Genomic DNA, 20,292 nt, shown 5'->3' with positions numbered 1-20,292 from the left:
TTAGGATAATATTGCCGTTGAGGGATGACAATTACTTACCAAATTTTGCAAGGGAATAATTTTATTTTTTTTAATGTTTTATTTATTTAGGGGTGCCTGGGTGGCTCGGTTGAGCATCTGCCTTCGGCTAGGGTCATGATCTCAGGGTCCTGGGTTTGAGCCCCACATCGGGCTCTCTGCTCACCGGGGAGTCACTTCTCCCTCTCCCTCTGTGTGCCGCTCCCCACCCTTACTTGTGCTCTCTCTGTCAAATAAATAAATAAAATCTTTAAAAAAAAAGATTTTATTTATTTGAGATTGACAGAGAGAGAGAGAAGAGCGAGCACAAGCAGGGGGAGCAGCAGAGGGAGAGGGAGAAGCAGGCTCCCCACTGAGCAGGGAGCCTGATGCAGGACTCGATCCCAGGACCCTGGGATCATGACATGAGCTGAAGGCAGACACTTAACCGACTGAGAGACCCAGGTGCCCGGCGAATAATTTTATACCCTTAAAACAATTGCGTAAGGAAGCGTGTTTAAAATATTGTCATAGCTTTAGGTTGAGATCTAGGAGTCATATCTTTATGAATTTTAATGTCAATGATTTTTTTCTAACATCTCTTAGAAAGGATTATGATTACTAGGCAGAAAATGGAAGCGACGGTTACACTTGCTGTTCCCAAGAGAAATGAGCATGCATAGCAAATAAGAGAAAAACATTGTACTTCATTAATTGATGTAAGAAAGACGATGTTAGGGTTCAAAGCCGACGGCCAAGAAAGAATTCTTGAGGTGTCTTTGGTGCAAAAAGGTGATTTTATTAAAGCACAGGGACAGGACTGGTGGGCAGAAAGAGCTGCACTGGGGTCTTGAGGAGTTGGGAAGGGGTTAGAGATAGGGTAAGTGTCTCTAAAGAATTTTGGAAGCAAGGTTTCCAGGACCTTGAGGGGGCTAGCTATTGTTGGGAAAATGTCATTTTATTACTGTCTAATAAAACCTGAGTCATTAGACCCTACAGACGTATATCGATGGGTCATATGCTTGGGGGGTTTAGAGATAAAGGAAGTTTCCAAAGGAATTTTCATATGTTAAAGTAGACTTACAGGATCCTGGTGCGGGGGAGGGGGTCAGGCTAGGATTGCCTTTTGCCCTTAGCAAAGTTTTAATATCTAGGCACTTGATTCCCTAGAGGAATGTCACTCTGCCTGTTTCAAGGACTTGTCAATGGGCTGTAGGTAGTAAGGAAATTTAATCATTTTTCTTCTGCCTTTGTTTCCCATATCATTAATGACTATTGAGAAAAGGTCAAGAGGACACAGGAATTCAGGTTAAGAAAATAGTTTGAAGGAGAAACCTGGAAAAGCACTGCTAAAATATAAGTACAGCCTTACCTATACCTTCCACAAAAATTAGCAAAGAAAGGCTTAATTCATTGCTTATTCAATTGAATTAACGTAAGCCATATTTTGTGTTAAGTTACATAGTGACCTGGGAAGAGAAATGAGCCTTTCACAGAATCATAGTAGAGTAGTAGAGCCAAGAGCCGCTCCAGACTTCTACCAGCACATTAGGTAAAAAAGACAGATGTTTTGCACAACAAGAAAGGGCCATCTTTTTTGTATAAAGTGAAAATTAAATATGGAGGTTTGAAAAAATATTTTAGCTTTGTCTCATCAACAAAGTATGACTTCAGTCTGAAAATCCATTCTCTTTAACTTTTACAACCTGAAACTCTGGTTTCTTAGAAGTTTTATTGAGAATTCTACATTTTCAAGCAATTATTGTCAAACATCAAAATTTTGCCATCAAATAAAGATTTTTTTGTGCCTTGTATTGTTTTCTATTTTCCATTAGAATTAAGAAATAAGCTACTGCTTATCCTAACTTGAAATTTGATGAGAAGTAGGTAATATGGCTAAGAAACAGGATCTGGAAAGCTTATGTTAAAGGAAGTATATTTGAAGTACTTTTGGTAACTGTCAGTAATTTGAGGTAAGTCACTCGACGTCTGCAGACTCAAATTTTTATACGTGTAAAATAGTGGCTTGGCCTCAAATTTAGACCTCTGAGGTCTTTTCCAAAGTGAATCTTCATTACTAATTGAAGCTAATAATTCCACTTATATTGAAATCAGAAGACCATCTCTCCTCGTTGGTTTAAAAATAATTGTTTCAAAGGAGAATCACATTAAGTGAAACATGACTATTGTTTGACCTAGTATTTTCCAGAATCCTTCATGAATATACTGATATGCTACTGTTCAGATATTTTGCCTCGTTCCTCTACTTTTCCTCAGTTTTTATCAGTGGGTATGTAACTTGATCTCATCAAGGTAGGATAGGTAAATTTTGAAAGGTTAGATGCTATAAAATGAGCATGTGGAAAACACCGGTTTAGGGTACCACTTAGTAAAAGGGCATTCATGGGTATTTTCTAAATGTTTCTCAATATCTTTGCCATCGGATAGAAAAGTTAATTCTTTTACAAGTTTATAGACCAGAAGAATTCAATTTTGGTGTGTTCTTATCTGGTCTATGGACTTCTGATTCTATGTATGAGGTCACATGCTAATTTTCATGACTGATTTTAAAGATTTTGGGTTAATATTTAGTTTGATTATTGAAATCACAAGAGATGAGTTTCAAATTACATTTAGGGTTGTTGACGGAATTAACCTCCTTAGGGGAGTGATAATTTGCAATTCTTTGATGGGGATGGAGTTATCATAGGTCACTTTGAAGATAATTACTATGGGGAGATCACCACTATGGTGAAACTCAATGCCAGTGAAATCACAAGGACCAATGGAGGGAGATGGGGCATCGCATCATTCATTCAAGGTATTTAAAATATTAAAAGTTTGGTTGATTGTAGTGCTATGTACAAATTTAAAGCATCTGCTTTTTATATACTACTCTTTCTTGCTGGAGTGAGGAATGAAGTGGGAGGACTTTTTTCTTGCTCTGTGCAAATGTAGAGAGAGATAAGTAGCAGAAACAGCTGAGCTGGTCAGGAGGCCTGGATTCTAGTCCCACCCCTTTCATTTACTAGTCCTATATTTTGTCATTTGTGAGACAGGGATAGTAATGTCTGACCTTCAAGTTGTATACCTGAAGAAAGTACTTTGAAAGTATAAAATCATCACTTTAAAATTATAAAGTATTATAATTGTGGGCAATGAAAATTTAGGTTATGCCACTGAAAAAAAATATGCTGTTCTATTTTTTTCCTTTTTGGTGCACTTTTCTAGGTGAATGTGCCTCTTAGGAGCAATTGTCTGGGAGTGACTGGATTAAGCTTGGGCTGCACAGGCAGATCGTGCTCCCTGAAGGCCTTGCTCCCTGAAAGACTCAGAGCAGCTCAGCCAGCACGTCCAGAGTATGAAGCATGAAGTACATTTATTCTGCAAAAATGATAAGTAAATATAAGATAAAAAATTTCAAGGATTCCATTTTTAATAAATGCAACAACAAAATCAATGAAAACTAAAATCATATTCAGAGTAACACATGCCACTATTTTTCACAGGTCTTACAGCACTTTGAAAAAGACATTTACATGTTGATTTGAGTTATTCAGACATTTTAGATATATAGAGCAATTTTTTTAAAGTGGTGAAGCCAAGAATAAAAAAATAAAATCAATGATAGAAACTGGAACAAAATATACTGCATAAGAAGGTATTTGAGGCTTCGAATCTGAATCGAAAATGAGGAAATGGCAAGGTTACTCCAAGCTATTCCACAGTCCTGTTGAGTCCTGAGAATATACGGACCTCTGATAGTCTTGAGTTGTCAGCACTTTCATGGAGTCTTATGGTACTGGATGTGGGGCTTATCAAAATTTCAAATGGTTCTGAAAATCGTATAAAAATTACACTGTCTTTGTACAAAAATGTATCAAATGTTCAGGTTATATAATAGATTTATAAAAGACAGCTAGGATTTTTAAGATTTATCTTTTACTTTTTCTGCATGTATCCAACAATATTATGCTTGTCATCTTGCCTCAACTTAATTCCATATAAGCTCTCAAAGGCAAGAAATTTACTTTAAATACGGTATATCTGTCATGAGTTCGTATCTGGGGGAAAAAAGCCCTATTTTATATAACCTTCCTGTGATTCAAGCCTTAATGTTTTTCTTCCCAAAATGTATGTTTAAAAATTATCACTTAGGAAAGGAAAAAATCTTTCTGTTGTGAACTGATTTAAAGAATACATCTTTTAATGATAACATTTCAGGGAAAATTTGGATTTTTCTTTTTCTTCACCTACACCCCTTCCCTCCTACCCTTCACTGTTATCTTTACTTGGAGATTTTTTTATTGCCCTGTAACAGGAGTAGCCAGGGACTGGCTCATGGATTCATTAGCTTGGTAATTCATTTAACTTGTGTTTTGTGGGGTGAGAAAATGTGAGGACAAAAATGTAATTGATTTTTGTTGTAGCTGTCGAAGTGCAGTGGCACCGCAATTCCCAGAAGGCCAGGAGATGGCGGTGTTGTCCATAAAAGTAGACCATTCAGCTGTTTTTCTGCATTGTTCGAACCGTTTTTAAAGTCCTCTGTATTTTCAAAATCCACACAGAACCTCAACTTTTAAGATAGCAAATTTTGGGTATGTTTTCTCGGTTTTTCAATCAAGAGGTTTTATGTATCTATATATCCATATCTATCCATCCTATCTATGTAAGTAATTAGACCCTTCTTAGGGTTTTGGCACACCTTCGTGCATTTTTACAATGGGGTTATGAACTTACAACTGATGTTACTTAAGGGTTTTTTTGTAGCTCTTGTAGTGAAACTATAATAAGGTGACTAGGGAGAAGCTTTTTTCTCCCCTTTCAATTCCTTACTCTTTATAAAAAATATCCTTTTGCTTTTCTCTCTTCTCCCCACTATGGCTGTATGTACTGTGGTATCTTAAGCATTTATAATAGACCCTTGCAATTTTTACTGCAAGATGCAGTTGTTCAGAGTGTGAGATCTAATATTACACACAAAACTGCCTTAAAAGTTTAATTGGTAGTTACTATACATTTCTTACTTGGTTGATACTTTCACCTCTGTCAGGTTCTTACACAGGACTAGCCCCAGAGTGGAAAGTTACCAGTTAAACTCATTTACTGATGAGTGATTATTTTAAGAATTATGTTATATTGTATAACTTAATGAAGTCAGCGAGGCCCTGGGGAGTGCAGTATTTCTTTCTTTTATTCTATGGCTTATTGCCCTCAGTTCAATGTTGCCACTGTGATATTAATTCCACATCGTCTGAACATAGTGGGTTAACTGGACTATGATGAGTGCGATCATTGGAGACATTCTTAGTGAGGAGTTGCACAAACGTTACAAAATGAATCTGGAAGGACGCTGAAACCAACGTCTACAAATTATTTACAACATGTTTATATCCCAGGCCCTGATCTACACACCAGGGAGAAGTCCGTGAGCAAAACCCATAAAGGTCCCTGTCCTTACGAGGCTTACAAGGAAGATAGGAAGACCTATTCAACACACAATACATCTAAATAAATTATATGGTATATTGATGGCGACAGCTGCCCCCAAAAGAGCAGAAGAGGGTCCGGGGCATGATGAAGGGGCGAGGCCTGGCGCAGTACGAAGTAGGCTGGTCAGGAGAAACCGTGTGGAGGCTCGGAAGAGGCGCCGGACCCGTGCCCAGCGGACGGTCCGGCGGTGGGCGGGAGCAGGCAGGGCGGCCCGGGGACCGGAGCCGGAGCGGTTTCATTGACCTTTATTAGGAATTTGCTCTAGACTGGGTTCGAGCTCCTAACTAGACTCCCAGCGAGCCAATTCCAGGGGCATCCAGTGCTAGTGGCCTCCCAGCCTGGCGGGGGGTGGCTGCGGTCGGCGCGGTCAGCTCGGCGGCGGAGCGCACGTCCGAACTCCGGATCGTGCGGACCCCTGGCGGGGCGGCTCCGCAGCCCCGGCACTGAGCGCGCGGCGGGCGCGGGGCGGGGCCGGCGGACGCCATCGCGTCGCTACGGGCTGGCGGCAGCGGCGGCCTGGTCAGGACGGCCGCGGCGTCCTCGCCGCTCCTCGCTCGCCCACGGCCGCCGGGCCCTCGCCCAGTCCCCCGCCTGGTCCCCCACGGCGGCGCGCGCGGCCAGGTTGGGCGGGGCGTTCCGGGGATGTGGAGGCGGCGGCGCGCCGAGACGATGCTCCGGAGCTGAAGAGACGCCGGCACACGGCGCGGCGGCCGAGCGCAGCGCCGAGCCGCGGGATGGCTCAGCCGGCGGGCCCGGCGGGCGGCGGGGAGCCCCGGGCGGAGTCCGCGGGCGGCGAGGGGCCTCCGGATCCCGGGGCGGCTGGCGGCCCTCCGGACGCGCTGAGCCTGGAGGAGATCCTGCGGCTCTACAACCAGCCCATCAACGAGGAGCAGGCGTGGGCCGTGTGCTACCAGTGCTGCGGCTCCCTGCGTGCCGCGGACGCCGGCCGCCGCCAGCCCCGTCGCCGCGTGCGCTCAGCCGCTCAGATCCGCGTCTGGAGGGACGGCGCCGTCACCCTGGCGCCCGACGACGCGGGAGAGCCGCCCCCCGCTGCGGGTGAGACCGCCGACCTGCGCCCCCACGGAGAACCCTCCCCGCGGCCCCCTTTCCCTCACAGCCCCGGCCCTTCCGCCCCGCGACCCCCACCTCCCACAGGAGGACCCCCTGCGGCCCCCTTTTCTCCCTCGTATTCCTGGGCCCTGCCCTCCCGCTGCGCGACCCCCGCCTCCGACAGGAGGACCCCCCGCCGCGGCCCCCCCTTTTTTTTCCTCGCAGTCCCTGGGCCCTGCCCTTCCGCCCCGCGAACGCCCACCTCCCAAGGGAGACCCGGGAGGAGCCAGGCCTGGGGCCGGCGGGGGGCGGGGGGCGGTGGTGTTTGCGCTGTGGTCTACCGGGGCCCCACGTAGGTCAGAGCAGGGGGGTGGAGGGCGGGGAGCGGCACAAAGAGGGGTTGTGAGGAAGGCGTCCGGGCGGGCCTGTGCCCCCCAGTAGGGCCGCGGACCTGCCCAAGGTGCTGGTAATTGTACAGACTGTCATAGGACAGCTGCCCGCGTCTTGCTTGGGAAATGGAGTGGGCTGGGTCCTTTTCACGATAAGCTATGTATATATACTCACCTGCCAGGGCTATTTACTTGGGATGTGGTAGGTGCTGTGAAAGGTTCACGTGAGATCGCGTCAAGGATAGTTAATTCTGCTGTCAGGAAAATTACACCTTTCAGAAGGAGTAGTCAGCTAATAGTATTTTTTTTTAAATTTGGCAACAAATTCCTTCGGTTTGGAAATATAAAAAGCCCCTAGGAGAATTTTGCTATTTTGGGAGAAACAGGAGAAGACGAAATAATGATTTCTAGCTCCTGAAAGTTAAAAAATAACTACTATTTACCTGTGTGTTAAAATTTGTTGTGATGGAAAAACAGGCTTGTCAAGTGACAAGTTGACAGGGTGTCAGATAAACAGATAAAATGGATTTTAGTTAGGTTATTGTCTAGTGTAAATTCTTCAAGATTATCACCTACACATTATTATGTAGCTAGGGCTTACGCAGAGATTTAGTGATGATGATGAGGGGATTGACAATAGGTTTCTCCTATCAGTTTTTATATAATTCAGTCTTTTGAGAAGCAGGTATATTAAAAACATAGAGAAATAATACGCCCTCACTTTTAGAAAGTTGATGGAAGTGTCAAAATGCTTAAGGTGAAAGATGTAATTCATTAGTCAGTAAAATGACATTTAATGCAAATCCTTATCTAAATTGATTAAAATAAAAAAAATTCAAGGTTTTAGTTATCAATTCTTTCACTTCCCCCAGAACATTAAAGTGTGTGTGTGTGTGTGTGTATGAGTGTGAGAGAGAGATAAACACATTTTAGAACTTTCATTTATTTAAATCTGTTCTTCATAATTCTCTTGAAATTATTTCAAATAGTTTTTAGTTTATTTGATGTGTTTATTGTTTTTAAACTTGGACTTAATGTTAGTGGGAAATACTTGGTATTATAATTTACTTACAGTGTATTAATACGATATGCAAATATACATTTATTATAAAACATGGCAAAGCTGTGCCTTGGAATCTGGCATTTCAAGGGGGAAAATGGTTGTGTGCAACCCTCTTTTAGAAGCAGCAGTGGTAGTGTTGACTTCTGGAAGGAACAGACACGAGTTTACATTGTCTTTCTCCCAGAAGAGTATGGTTTAAGTTGTATTTATGGACCTACTATAGTTGTCAAAGACTGATGTATTCTCGTGGTAGTTAAAAAAAATCAGAATCTCATGTTGAAATGAATTATTATTTTGTATCATTAGTATGAGCGATAATATCTTGACCTCAATGTAAAACTTTATCTTCTTGGAGAGAATAATAGTTTCCCTGCAGTAGCGGTAATGGATTTGTAAACCACCCTCTTCTTCCTTAGTTTGGCTCATGATCTCTGCTACCAGTTGTTGAGAGAGGCCAACTAAAGTTCTTGATACAGTCTTGAGCATTTTAGGCTTGATCGATTAAAAATCTTTAGGAAGTTCATACTAAAATGTTGCTTATGTTTATTTCCTCCTAGGATTTAAGAGTAGTTGCGTGGCTACAGACGGCAAGTGTCTTCTGAACACTTAATATTGATTCTTAAAAATGCTGAATAATTTAGTACTGTGCACATGTATAAATTCTATTTTTAAGGAAAAATGGTAGTTATGACGCCTCAATTCTAAGACGTACTTTTTCACTGTAGGATGTTTAATAGGATTGTATGTTGTTGGCAACCAACGGCATTTATATTTTCACACAGTTTATCCATTGACTTATTTCCAAATGGAGGTTTAGGGAAGTTAAGGGACTTGCTTAAATATATATTGGTGACTTTGAATCAAAATCCAGGTCTTTTAACCTCTAGGCTTAGAAACAGATTTGCTTTGAATTTGGGTCCTTATTCCTCCCCTTCCTAGCTGAGTGACCTTGAATAAGTTCCTTAACCTCCTTTAATTAATGAGTTAAAGACACTTAAGCTCTGCATATACAATCACCCTGAGTCTGGCCTTCTCATCTGTAAAATGAGGTCACTTTTTCACGCAAGAGGGTTTAAGTGAGACGGTGCATGTAAAGTGACTGAAGCATGGCTTGTTAGGGAGCAGATACTCAGTACGTTTTAGTTTCCTTTCTCCCCTAATTGTGTCCTTTTGCACTACCATGGTGCCTGTGGTCCTGCTGTTCTGCATTTTTATTCAAAATTGGGACACAAATGTTTGGGTCAGCGTTTCTCATTCTAATTTTTGGCTGAATAATTCAGTACGGGGCTGCCCTGTGCCCGTGTAGGATGTTCAGCCGCATCCCTGATCTCTACCCACTGGATGCCAGTAACTACGTCTCCTCCCCCAAGTCACGACAATCAAAAAAGTCCCTGGACATGGCCAAGTTTCCCCTGGGGAGGCAAAGTTGTCCCGTGTTGAGAGCCGTGGTCTAGCAGATGATGGGTGATACACAAGATTGTGTTCAGTGTGGAGAATTGTGTTCAGTGTGGATCCTGGCTGTAATCGAGTGACTGAATCTTTGAGCTGGCCACTGTTCCCTCTGCTGTTGAGTTGAATGAGCAAGTGGTATCGCTCCACTTAGTCCCATGGAAAGAAAGAACCCCTCACATGCTTGCTTGACTTGTTTTGGGGTCGAATGTTGTAGTAACTGATTTTAGTTCTTGTTTACTTTTAACAGGGTCGATACATCCGGAATGTTCATATTCAGTTTGAATTCAACTAGACCTACCAAAAGAGAATTAGGAAAATGATGAAAGATGTGGGAGGCATGGAAATGAGACCAATATGGGAGGAAGACAATGAAGAACAAGCAATTTTGTTTAGCATTCCTGTATAATCTAGGGCCATATACTAACATGGATGGCCATGAAAGCAGTGTGATATAGGATTGAAGGAGCTAAAGAAAAAGGAAAAATTAGCTCTTTGGAGGATATCTTAAGAGTAAAAATGATTAAATTATGAAATAGGGTCTTAAGCAGTATATTTTTTTGAAGTATTTCTGTGATGACAGAAGGAAACATTGCTTAGAATCAAGAGGGCTTATGATTCTTCTTAGGTGTCTAACTTAACATTTTTATTTTCCCTAATGTTTATGTACTTACAGTAAACCTGATATAGTTTCTTATATGCAGGTTGATGAAGTTTTGCTTTCACACCTTTAATTAACAAGTTAAAGACACTCAGGCTCTCCATATACAGCCTGCTCTTTGTCACCACTATGCCTAACTGGCATTTGGAACTCATTTTATTATACACATTATTTAGGAAGTAGTTATTGATGGAATTTAGGTTATATTCCAGACCTTTGTAAGATTAGAACTTTTTTTTCCTGGGATGCCACAGAGATTTATTAATAACAGTAGTCTTAGAGCTTAGAACCATTGTATGGTCTCAGCAGCTTCGTAGGCCTTAATACCCATCTGACAAAAATAACTTATTACCGGTTTTGATTTCAAAATCTTTGATGTTAGATGTATAAAGAACATTTTAAAAATTACGACCGCATCTTGATTTAAAATCGTCTTAGATTGGTAGTAGGTTTTCCTGGGAGGAACAATGAAAGCCTGCGTGCATACTAATAAAGGCATCCCTTGGTATAGGGAACATTTGGGCTTTGTCTGGGATTTGAAAAGGGGACATGATCAGTCAAGCTTCTCAGTAAGTTTCATGCTAATTTGGTGGGAGAAATGGTCTTGAAATAATATCCTATTTGATTTTAAAGAGAAACCAAATACTTGTGGAGAAGGTTGAAATAGTGAAAACATGTTTTAAAACATGAATTCTTTTTCATTCTTGGTATAATTCTCGAGTGTTAATGTGCTGATCATTAAATGAAAGGAATATTTGAGATGTATGTGTATGTGTCCAGAGTAGAGTTTAGGGGTGAAAGATGGTATTAGGGGTTCGTGAAATGTCTCATCAGGCATAGTGATAGGTAAGAATTATTCCATTTGTACAATATCTCCCAATATATTGGGCTAATTCAGTTTTAAAAACATGCAGGGATGCCTGGGTGGCTCAGTCGTTGAATGTCTGCCTTTGGCTAGGGTTATGATCTCGGGGTCCTGGGATCAAGCCCCAAGTTGGATTCCCTGCTCAGAAGGGAGTCTGCTTCTCCCTCTCCCTATGCCCCTTCCCCCAGCTCATGCTCTCTTCCTCTCTCTCTCAAATAAATAAATACAATCTTTTAAAAAAAATGCATTGAGTTCCTACCATATGTACAAGCAGTGTTCAAGTTTCCATGAGTAATGTAGAGATAAATAGTTCTAGTCATTGAAGAAGAGAAAATAAAACATAAACACAGCGATTAGTTTACCATGAAGCTAATGCAGCTTCAGCTCTGAGCCCACTCATTTACATGGGCCTCTTCTAGGCCCCTGCACACGATATGTGCAGATGGTCATTTGCACAATTAAGATATTTTAGCCATAACTGGTAAGATTGCTGCCACTTTTTACTCCAGTTTACCCTCCAACTACTTCCAGTTGTGTTGGGTTGTGTGGGAATAGCCACAGACATTTTTGGGAAAAATTTTGAAATAATGCTTTGTGGTTTGTATCTGTTTTTTCTGCCCTATGCAAAGGAAAACAGGGGAGTTTAGTCATATACAGGGAAGGGTATGTAAATAAGTTAGGACTTTGTTGGGAAGCCATTAGCCTCACCAAGAATTTTGACTCCACTTTAGAAGAAAACAATCATTAATCTACCAAGGACTACATGTTGGTAAGAGAAGACGAGTCACGCTCTGCCTGTTTTATTTGTTAGGTCAGAATCATTTTCCTGCATCATGAATTCTGTAAAATGGCAACAGTTCCCATCCTACTCTTATAATACTGTCATCAAAGCCATATTACATTTTTCATTTGCTTCCTGCTGGCTAAGTAGAAAAAAGAGAAACTATTCTCTTCCAGATTTTTGTTTAAAATTATGAGGAAAATATTGCCTATTGCCAAATATAGTGGGTTTTTTGGATTAACTTTTTATTTGGAGATAATTTTAGATTTACAGAAAAGTTGGAAAGGTAGCACAGAAAATTCCTGTATACTCCTCACCTAATTCTCGTAATGTTACCATACTAGTGTGGTGTATTTGTCAAAACCAAGAAGCCAGCACTGGCACGTTATTATTAACTCCAGACTTCATTTGGAACTATTAACTCTGGACTAATATTAACTCTGGACTTCATTTTTCTATTAATGTCCTTTTCCTGTTTCAGAATCCCATCCAGGATACCATGTTGCATTTAGTCCTCAGGTCTCCTTAGTCTCTTCTGGTCTGTCGTGATTTCTTACACTTTCCTTGTTTCCCCTGACTTGATAGTCTTGAGGAGTACTGGTTAGGGGTTTTGTAGACTGTCCTTCTGTTTGGATCTGCCTGATGGTTTCTTGACTAGACTGGGGTTATGTGTTTGGAATTACCACTGAGGGGAAGGCTTCTCTCATCATATAGGATTGGGGCACATTATATCCACACAGCACCACTGGTGATGCGCACCTTTGTTTGCCGGGGTTCTCCGTTAGACAGTCACTGTTTTTACCTTTTTCTATACTCTGTTCTTTGGAAAGGAGTCACTAAGTCCAGCCTGCATTGGAGAAGGGGGCCTCCTCCAGGAGGGATGAATTAATATTGTTATTACTACTTACTGTTATATTCCTTCATATAATTTTATATTACATTACTTCTTAATATTATTTGGAATTCTTCTGTAAGGAAGATTTGTCCCTTCTCCCCCGTTTACTTATTTGTATCATCCTAGCATCATGTATATTTGATACTTTGTTATTCATTACCATGTTATGTTTTTGCTCAGATTGTTCCAACTGTCGCCAGTGGGAGCGCCTTCAGGTTGGCTCCTGTGTCCCTCCTTTTTTTTTTTTTTTTCCTTAAGATTTTATTATTTGAGAGCGAGAGAGTGAGAGAGAGCACAAGCAGGGGGAGCAGCAGAGGGAGAGGGAGAAGCGGCCTGGGATCGTGACCTGAGCCACCCAGGCGCTCTCCTGTGTGCCTTGACTTGCAGCCATCCTTTCGTGTTTTTGAGCACATCTTCACTTTCTGGCACTACAAGATGCGTTACGGCTTACGACATGTATTTTTTGTGCCAGTCTTATAATCAGACATACCTCTAAGGAGCTCCGCACTGGTTATATTTGTTGATACTGGGGTTGTTTTGTTTTTAATATGGAAGACGAATTGAAATAGTAGAAGGTTTAGTTATTTTTGATGTTCAAACTTTGTTAGATTTATTAAGTATCTCTTTCTGGTATCTCACTTTTATTGGCATGCCTACCACTGTCTGTTTGTATATTTGCTCATCCCTTCAGCAGTTATGTAATGAATACCGTAGAGCCAAGTTGAATAGAGAGGTTAAGAGAGGCCAGTCTGTACACACTGTTTATCAGAGGGGAGAGATAGATACCTGGGAACGAAAACCAGAGCAGCCTATATTGGGATATCAATTTGGATATACTGGAGCTCAGGGGAGGTCAGTGAAATGTGGCCTTCAGTCAAGTATGGATTGACTGAGATTATATGGATGGTCAAGAACTGGTTTGGACAAATGTTGTGATTATTGGCCTTCCTCTTGTAAGTACTTATTAATACTCTGGGCTAGAGGTGTCCCTAAAGCTGCAGTGGAACCATGCAGAATGTTGGTGATCAACCACATTTGAAACGGTTCCCCATTTTGTAAACATACATTTTCATTACTGCTCTGCAGTACAGCATGTGGATAAAATATACTCTTGCGATACGCTCATAAAATGTCTTAACCAAACAAACAAAAAATGAAAACTATCATTGGGCAAATGGTTTTTGGTTTTGGCAAAGTATTTCAGACCGTTGCATGGGATCATGAATACTTTAGGGACCAGAAAAATACTGATTTATATAAAGCAATGCAAATTAATTGGGAAAGCTAGTAATATTTTTCCTAATTCTGACTGCTGCGGAGTTACTTTTGAGTGGTAGTGTAACGGGGTCAAGATGGGGTAAGATTTGTTTATTCATGTTTCAAGTTTATTGGGCTTATCTGATTCAGCGTTTGCTGTTCTCAGGTCATTATCTCACTGGCATTCTATTGATTTTTAAATGTAGGAAGGATAGACATTCCATGACACCCTATTCTGTTTTGCTGCTGGTATTGCCCTCATCATACAAAGGAAATACATTAAGAAAATGTCCCAACAAATTTTTAAGCAATTTAAGCAAATTTCGACTAGTTGTGTAGGAGTTCAATAGTGTTTTTTTGTTTAAGCAATTTTCATCTAGTTGCATGAGAGTTCAATACGTTTTTTTGTTTCAGTGATGATAGCCTGGTAATGAAATGTTGGTCAGGAGCTCTTAAATACTTTTTTTGGTATGTTGTGTTAATTCAGTCTTTGGCCACTTTTCTTCTGTCTAAAAAAATAATTTCTTTTCACATTTCCTTCTCAAAATTGATTTTTTGGACTTTTCCTGGTTTTTTAACAAATTTTTCCCTTTTTTTTTGGAAGTTCAGCATACATACAGAAAAGTGCACAAGTCATTAGTGACACAACCATGTATACAGCAACCTGATTGAGAACAAAGGAGCATTACAGGTAGCCTACAAGTCTTCACATATATAGTCATTGTCTTAGTTTTTATCACCACAGATTGGGCTGGCTTGCTTGTGAACTTTGTAAGTATAGAATCTTACAATATGTGTTTCTTGTGTTTGGCTTCTTTTGTTCAACATTGTATTTATGGGAAATTACTTGTTTTATTGCATGTAGCATTAGTTTGTTTTCATTGCTATATAATATTCAGTTGTATGAAAATACCAAAATTCTATGCATGGTCATATGAATTGTTTGGAGTTTTAGCTATTATTGTAAATAACACCACTATAAACTGTCTTGAATATATGTATGCACTTCTGGTAGGTATATATCTAGTAAAACTGCTGGATTGTTGCATTTGTGTCTCTTAAGTTTTAGTAGATATTGCCAAGTAGTTTTCCAAGGTGGCTTTTCAGGTTACCTTTCTTATTAGCAGTGTGTCTGTTGTACCATATCCACTGTGCTATTTTGGAAATGTCATTAAGAAAAGAAAAGTTTACCTATTTTGGCAGGTATGTTATGGTACATATTTCATAATGGGTTTGAGTTGCATTTATCTGATGGCTAATCATGTTGAGTGCCTTTTCATATGTTTATTGCCCATGATGATGCCTCTTTTGTGAAATTCCTGTTCAGGACTTTTAACTACTTGTCTTTTTTTTTTTTTTTAATCAACATATAATGTATTATTTGCTTCAAGCGTACAGGTCTGTGATTCATCAGTCTTACCCAACACACAGCACTCGCCACAACACATACCCTCCCCAGTGTCCAGCACCCAGCCACCCCATCCCCCCACCCTCATCACCACTATTTCCAAAATTTTTCATCACGCAAACAGAAACTCTGTACCCATTAAACTGCCCATTCTCAACTTCCCCCAGGCCCTGGTAACCTCTAATCGATATATATTATGTTTTTTGCCTTTTCTTCTTATTATATATTATGATTTTTATATACTCTGAATACAAGCCATTTGCCAGTTATATGTATTACAGATATCTTCTCCAACTCTGTAGCTTTCTTTTTCATGTTAATGGTATGTTTTGGTGAATAGAAGTTTTGATATATCACATTTTTATTATCATTGAATTCAGATATCTTTCTGGTTTTCTTTGTGATTTCTTCTTTGATTCATGCATTATTCTGTCAGTTTTTGCTTGTATATGGAGGCTATATTATTAGGTGCATACCCACTTAAAGTTATAGTATGGTGGTTTTACCCTTTTATTAATGTGGCTATAGTTGACATGTATATGGTTACACCAGCTTTCCTTTTTTTTTTTTTTTTTTAAACACCAGCTTTGTTTGATTAATCTTTGCATGGTGTATTCCTTCCCATAATTTTACTTTCAAGTTTTTGGTATTCTTTTTTTTTTTTTTTAAGATTTTATTTATTTATTTGACAGAGAGAGAGACAGCCAGCGAGAGAGGGAACACAAGCAGGGGGAGTGGGAGAGGAAGAAGCAGGCTCATAGCAGAGGAGCCTGATGTGGGGCTCGATCCCATCACGCCGGGATCACGCCCTGAGCCGAAGGCAGACGCTTAACCGCTGTGCCGCCCAGGCACCCCTCAAGTTTTTAGTATTCTTATATTTAAGGTGTGTTCTTTACAAGGAGGATATAGTTTAGATTCGTTTATGTAGTATAATTAATTAATTAATTAATAGAGGGAGAGAGAAGTGGGAAGGAGGGACAGAGGGAGAGAGAGAGAGAATCTTAAGCAGGCTCCATGCCCAGCACAGAGCCCAATGTGGGGCTCCATCTCATGACTCTGAGATCATGACCTGAGGCGAAATCAAGAGTTTGACGCTTAATCGGCTGAGCCACCCAGGCATCCTTATTTTGTCTTCATTTTAACAGCGAATTTTAATTAAGATGTAACTCCTAGAAAAGTGCATAAATGATGAATTTTCACAATGTGAATACACTCGTGTAGCCAGAATACAGGTAAAGGAACAGAACGTTATTAGCATCCCAGCAGGCCTGTCTGCGAACCCTTGCAGTCACCAGCCACTCCAAGTGTCACCACTGTCATGACTTCTAACACTGTAAGTTTTGCCTATATTTGAACTTAGGTATTTGGACATTCTACTACCTAATGTCTAACTTTTTTCTCTTAACTTAGTGAGATTGATCCATTTTGTTGCATATAGTTGTTGTTTGTTCATTCACATTTTAGTATCATATTCCCTTGTATGAATATACCATAATTTATCCGTGGATGTTTGATTTTTTGGATCTTTCATTTGGGTATTCAGTTATTGGGAATTATGGATAATACTGTTGTGAACATTAGTAAGCATGTTTTTTGGTGAACAAAATTAGCATTTGTATAAAGTATATCCCCAAAAGTGGAATTGCGAGCTCATAGTGTATGGGTATTTTCAATGTTAGTAGGTACTGCCAAAAGTTTTCCAAAATGGTTGCACCTCACAAACTTTATTTTTTAATTTTAATTTTTTTGAAGTCTTTAATTCTGGTTAACATTCAGTGTTATATTAGTTTCAGGTGTACAAAGTGATTCAGCGGTTCGATACATAACCTGGCGCTCATCACAACAAGGACACTCTCAATCCCCCTCACCTATTTAACTTATTCCCCCACCCACCTCCCCTCTGGTAACCATCCATTTGTTCTCTATAATTAATTCTGTTTCTTGGTTTGTGTCTCTCCCTCTTTTTTTCCCCCTTTGCTCATTTGTTTTGTTTTTTAAATTCCACGTATGAGTAAAATTGTATGATATTTGTCTTTCTCTGACTGAGTTATTTTGCGTGGCATTATGCTATGTAGCTCCATCCATTTCATTCCAAATGGCAAGATTTCGTTCTTTTTCATGGCTGAGTGATGTTCCATTATATACATATGCACCACTTTTCTTTATCCATTCATCAGTTAGTGGACACAGAGCTGCTTCCATATCTTGGCTATTGTAGATAATGCTGCTCTAAACACAGGGGTGTGTGTATCCTTTTGAATTAATTTTTTGCATTTTTGGGGTAAATACCAGTAGTGTGATTTACTGGGTGATCGGGTAGTTCTATTTTTAACTTTTTGAGGAACCTCCACACTGTTTTCCACAGTGGCTGCGCCAGTTTGCATTCCTACCAACAGTGCACAATTGTTTCTTTTTCTCCGCATCCTCGCCAACACCTGTTGTTTCTTGTGTTGTTGATTTTAGCCATTCTGACTGGTGTGAGGTGATACCGCATTGTAGTTCTGATTTGCATTTCCCTTATGCACCTCACAAACTTTAAAATATTGAAACCAATCTAGGACATTGGTATAAATTTAAGAAGGATCTGACTAGTGTCATGTATATGGAAAGTCTGTATCCCTAATAATAGCGGGATCTGCAGGTCCGTATTTAGCTTCTGAAAACTAACTCTCAGATCTTTTTATGCTACTGTGCTAATGCATTTTTTAAAATTTGGGTCTGTTGTCTTTTTTCCCCTCACATTTCCCATTTTCTTCATGGCCTAGTTGGACTGGAAGCCAAATTTCTATCTAGTATGCTCCTTTAATACCTTGTACTTTTGAGAGATAAAGATGTATATAGATAGAGATGATGAGTAGTGGTAGAATGCCACTAACAGTCACCACAAGTTGTCTGGTTCTGGGCTTGGCCATTTCTTCCTGGATTTTAGTGATAATACCATGTTAGAGGAATCTCGCATTATGCCATTTCATTTATTCATTTCACTAGTACTAGTGTCTTCTGAGTGTGCTGTACTGGATTTGAAGGCACAAAGAAAAACAAAGTGCACGCATACCTTCAAGAAGATCACAGGTGCATAAACTAACACTCACAGTATATTTATAGCAATTCTTAAGAAATAGAGATGTACAGAAAACTGTGTGAGCCCAAGGGTGAGGGTGACTGACTGCTGGTATGATATAAGGCAGCTTTCACAAAGGAGACTGATTTTCTGGAGAGGCCTTGAAGGATGAGGAGTGGGATAAAAGGAAGACACTTAGGCAGAAGCAGGAATGTGGAAGAACTGTTCAAAGAACAGTAGTACGTGGATTGTAGAGTGTGACCCACTTCCCCATACCAGAAGCAGACACTGTTTAATCAGTCATGGCATTTTTGCTGCTAAATTTATAAGCAGCTTCAGAGATCTCAGCTGTGCTTCAGGCAGCCACTACCAATTATTTGTGGAGTTGGCACGTGAAGTTGAACCTGTTTGTCTTCTTTGCAGTGGGCGTCCACGGTGCCTGGAGCATAGGATGTGTGGGGGCGTGGTGGAGAATGAGACAGGCTAGAAAGGTATGTTGATTGGGACCAGGTTACGAAGGACATTTTTGTGCCGACTGTTGAGTTTGTATTTATAGCCTGTATAGGCAATGGAGAGCATATAGGGCTTTGAAGCAGGAAAATGATGTAAGCAGATTACTCTTTTTGGAAAGATGACTCTGGGAGTTCTGTAAAAGGTGGATTGAATTGGGTAAAAACAAGGGCAGAGATACCAGTAGGCATTTCATACTATCATGAGATCTGAGTAGCCTTTAAGTTGCCTAACCAGTTGGGAGTATTATGGTTCCTCAGATAGGAGATGATGGAGGTCTGAACAAGGGCAGTAGAAATGGGGAGAGAGAGTCAGATTGAGAATAATCTAGGAAATAGTACAGGACATGGCCCTTAGTTTTTGGTATGAGGATGAGAAAGAGGAAGGAATCCTGGAAGGCTCTCAGACTTCCCACCTGGGTGCCTGCCTGCTGGGAAGGCAGGAGAGGCAGCGTAGGGTGGGAAGATGATGACTTATACTTGTTAGAAATTAAATTGTCCTGGAAAAAATATTTTTCCAGTGGAGTCATATTTATTCCTACCGAGTTCCTTTGCTCTTCAAGAAGGTTGCAGATCAGCTGTTGAATGTCACATGGTAACATGGATATAAGATATAAGGGTAGCGTCTGGGTAGCGCAGTCGTTAAAGCGTCTGCCTTCGGCTCAGGGCGTGATCCCGGCGTACCGGGATCGAGTCCCACATCGGGCTCCTCTGCTATGAGCCTGCTTCTTCCTCTCCCACTCCCCCTGCTGTGTTCCCTCTCTCGCTGGCTGTCTCTCTGTCACATAAATAAATAAAATCTTAAAAAAAAAAAAAAGATATAAGGGTAGGCAGCAGAAGGTGTGGTTTTAATTTTCAGCTCTGACGCTTGTTATTGTAACATGTTTGGGTAAGTGAATATGGGTGGCAGTTATGGTGCTATAACTAAAGGCTCTTATGTTTAGGGGTAGAAGTACCTGAGATACCTCTCTGGCAGGGTTTCTGTTGGCTAGGATGGTCTCAGTCATGATCAGATACCAAAGTGGGAGAGGAGATTCTAAGGATAATAACACAGTTATGCTTATGAAATGCATGAAAACCAGAATTCTTCATTTGATAGGAAATACAAAAATGTTTGGGATTGGCACTTGCTGCTAGACCTCTTCATATGATTTGGATTGGGGAAGTTCCCCCTCGAAGTTCTCCTTATTCTTGAATAAAGTGATAGAGTGCTGTGATCTCAGTGTATTTTTGAGGTCTCATGAAATTTAAGCAATTAATGTTTGAATTAATATCACTAAGGGAAAAATTTAATCCAAATCCACACTGTTTACAAAAGAATCACAACTTCCATCATCCTGTCCTCTGACACAGGAGTGTCAGGAATGTGGTTTCTGCATTGTCACTCCCTTCTGTTCCCAAGGCAGACATTGCT

At 40.5% G+C, this 20,292-nt stretch overlaps 2 protein-coding genes across 3 annotated transcripts in view; both read left to right on the top strand.

Annotated features, from left to right (window-relative positions):
• CEP76 (centrosomal protein 76) overlaps nucleotides 1–3,446 on the top strand; it is a 31,068-nt gene extending 27,622 nt beyond the window's left edge. Inside the window, exon 13 of the mRNA XM_087857489.1 lies at nucleotides 3,229–3,446. Within this exon, the coding sequence (XP_087713615.1) occupies nucleotides 3,229–3,369 (141 nt within the window). The 3' untranslated portion in view covers nucleotides 3,370–3,446. The remainder of the gene's footprint in view (nucleotides 1–3,228) is intronic.
• Nucleotides 3,447–6,109: 2,663 nt separating this feature from the next.
• SPIRE1 (spire type actin nucleation factor 1) overlaps nucleotides 6,110–20,292 on the top strand; it is a 207,254-nt gene continuing 193,071 nt past the window's right edge. For both annotated transcript variants that reach the window (XM_045815142.2, XM_045815141.2), the window contains exon 1: nucleotides 6,110–6,546. In XM_045815142.2, coding sequence (XP_045671098.2) covers nucleotides 6,225–6,546 — 322 coding nt within the window. In that variant the 5' untranslated portion in view covers nucleotides 6,110–6,224. The remainder of the gene's footprint in view (nucleotides 6,547–20,292) is intronic.

Source organism: Ursus americanus, chromosome 30 (genome assembly GCF_024610735.1).
Source record: "Ursus americanus isolate L20-20 chromosome 30, mUrsAme1.1.p, whole genome shotgun sequence".
Classification (NCBI taxonomy): Eukaryota; Metazoa; Chordata; class Mammalia; order Carnivora; family Ursidae; genus Ursus; species Ursus americanus.
This window is presented reverse-complemented; position numbering and strand designations above follow the sequence as displayed.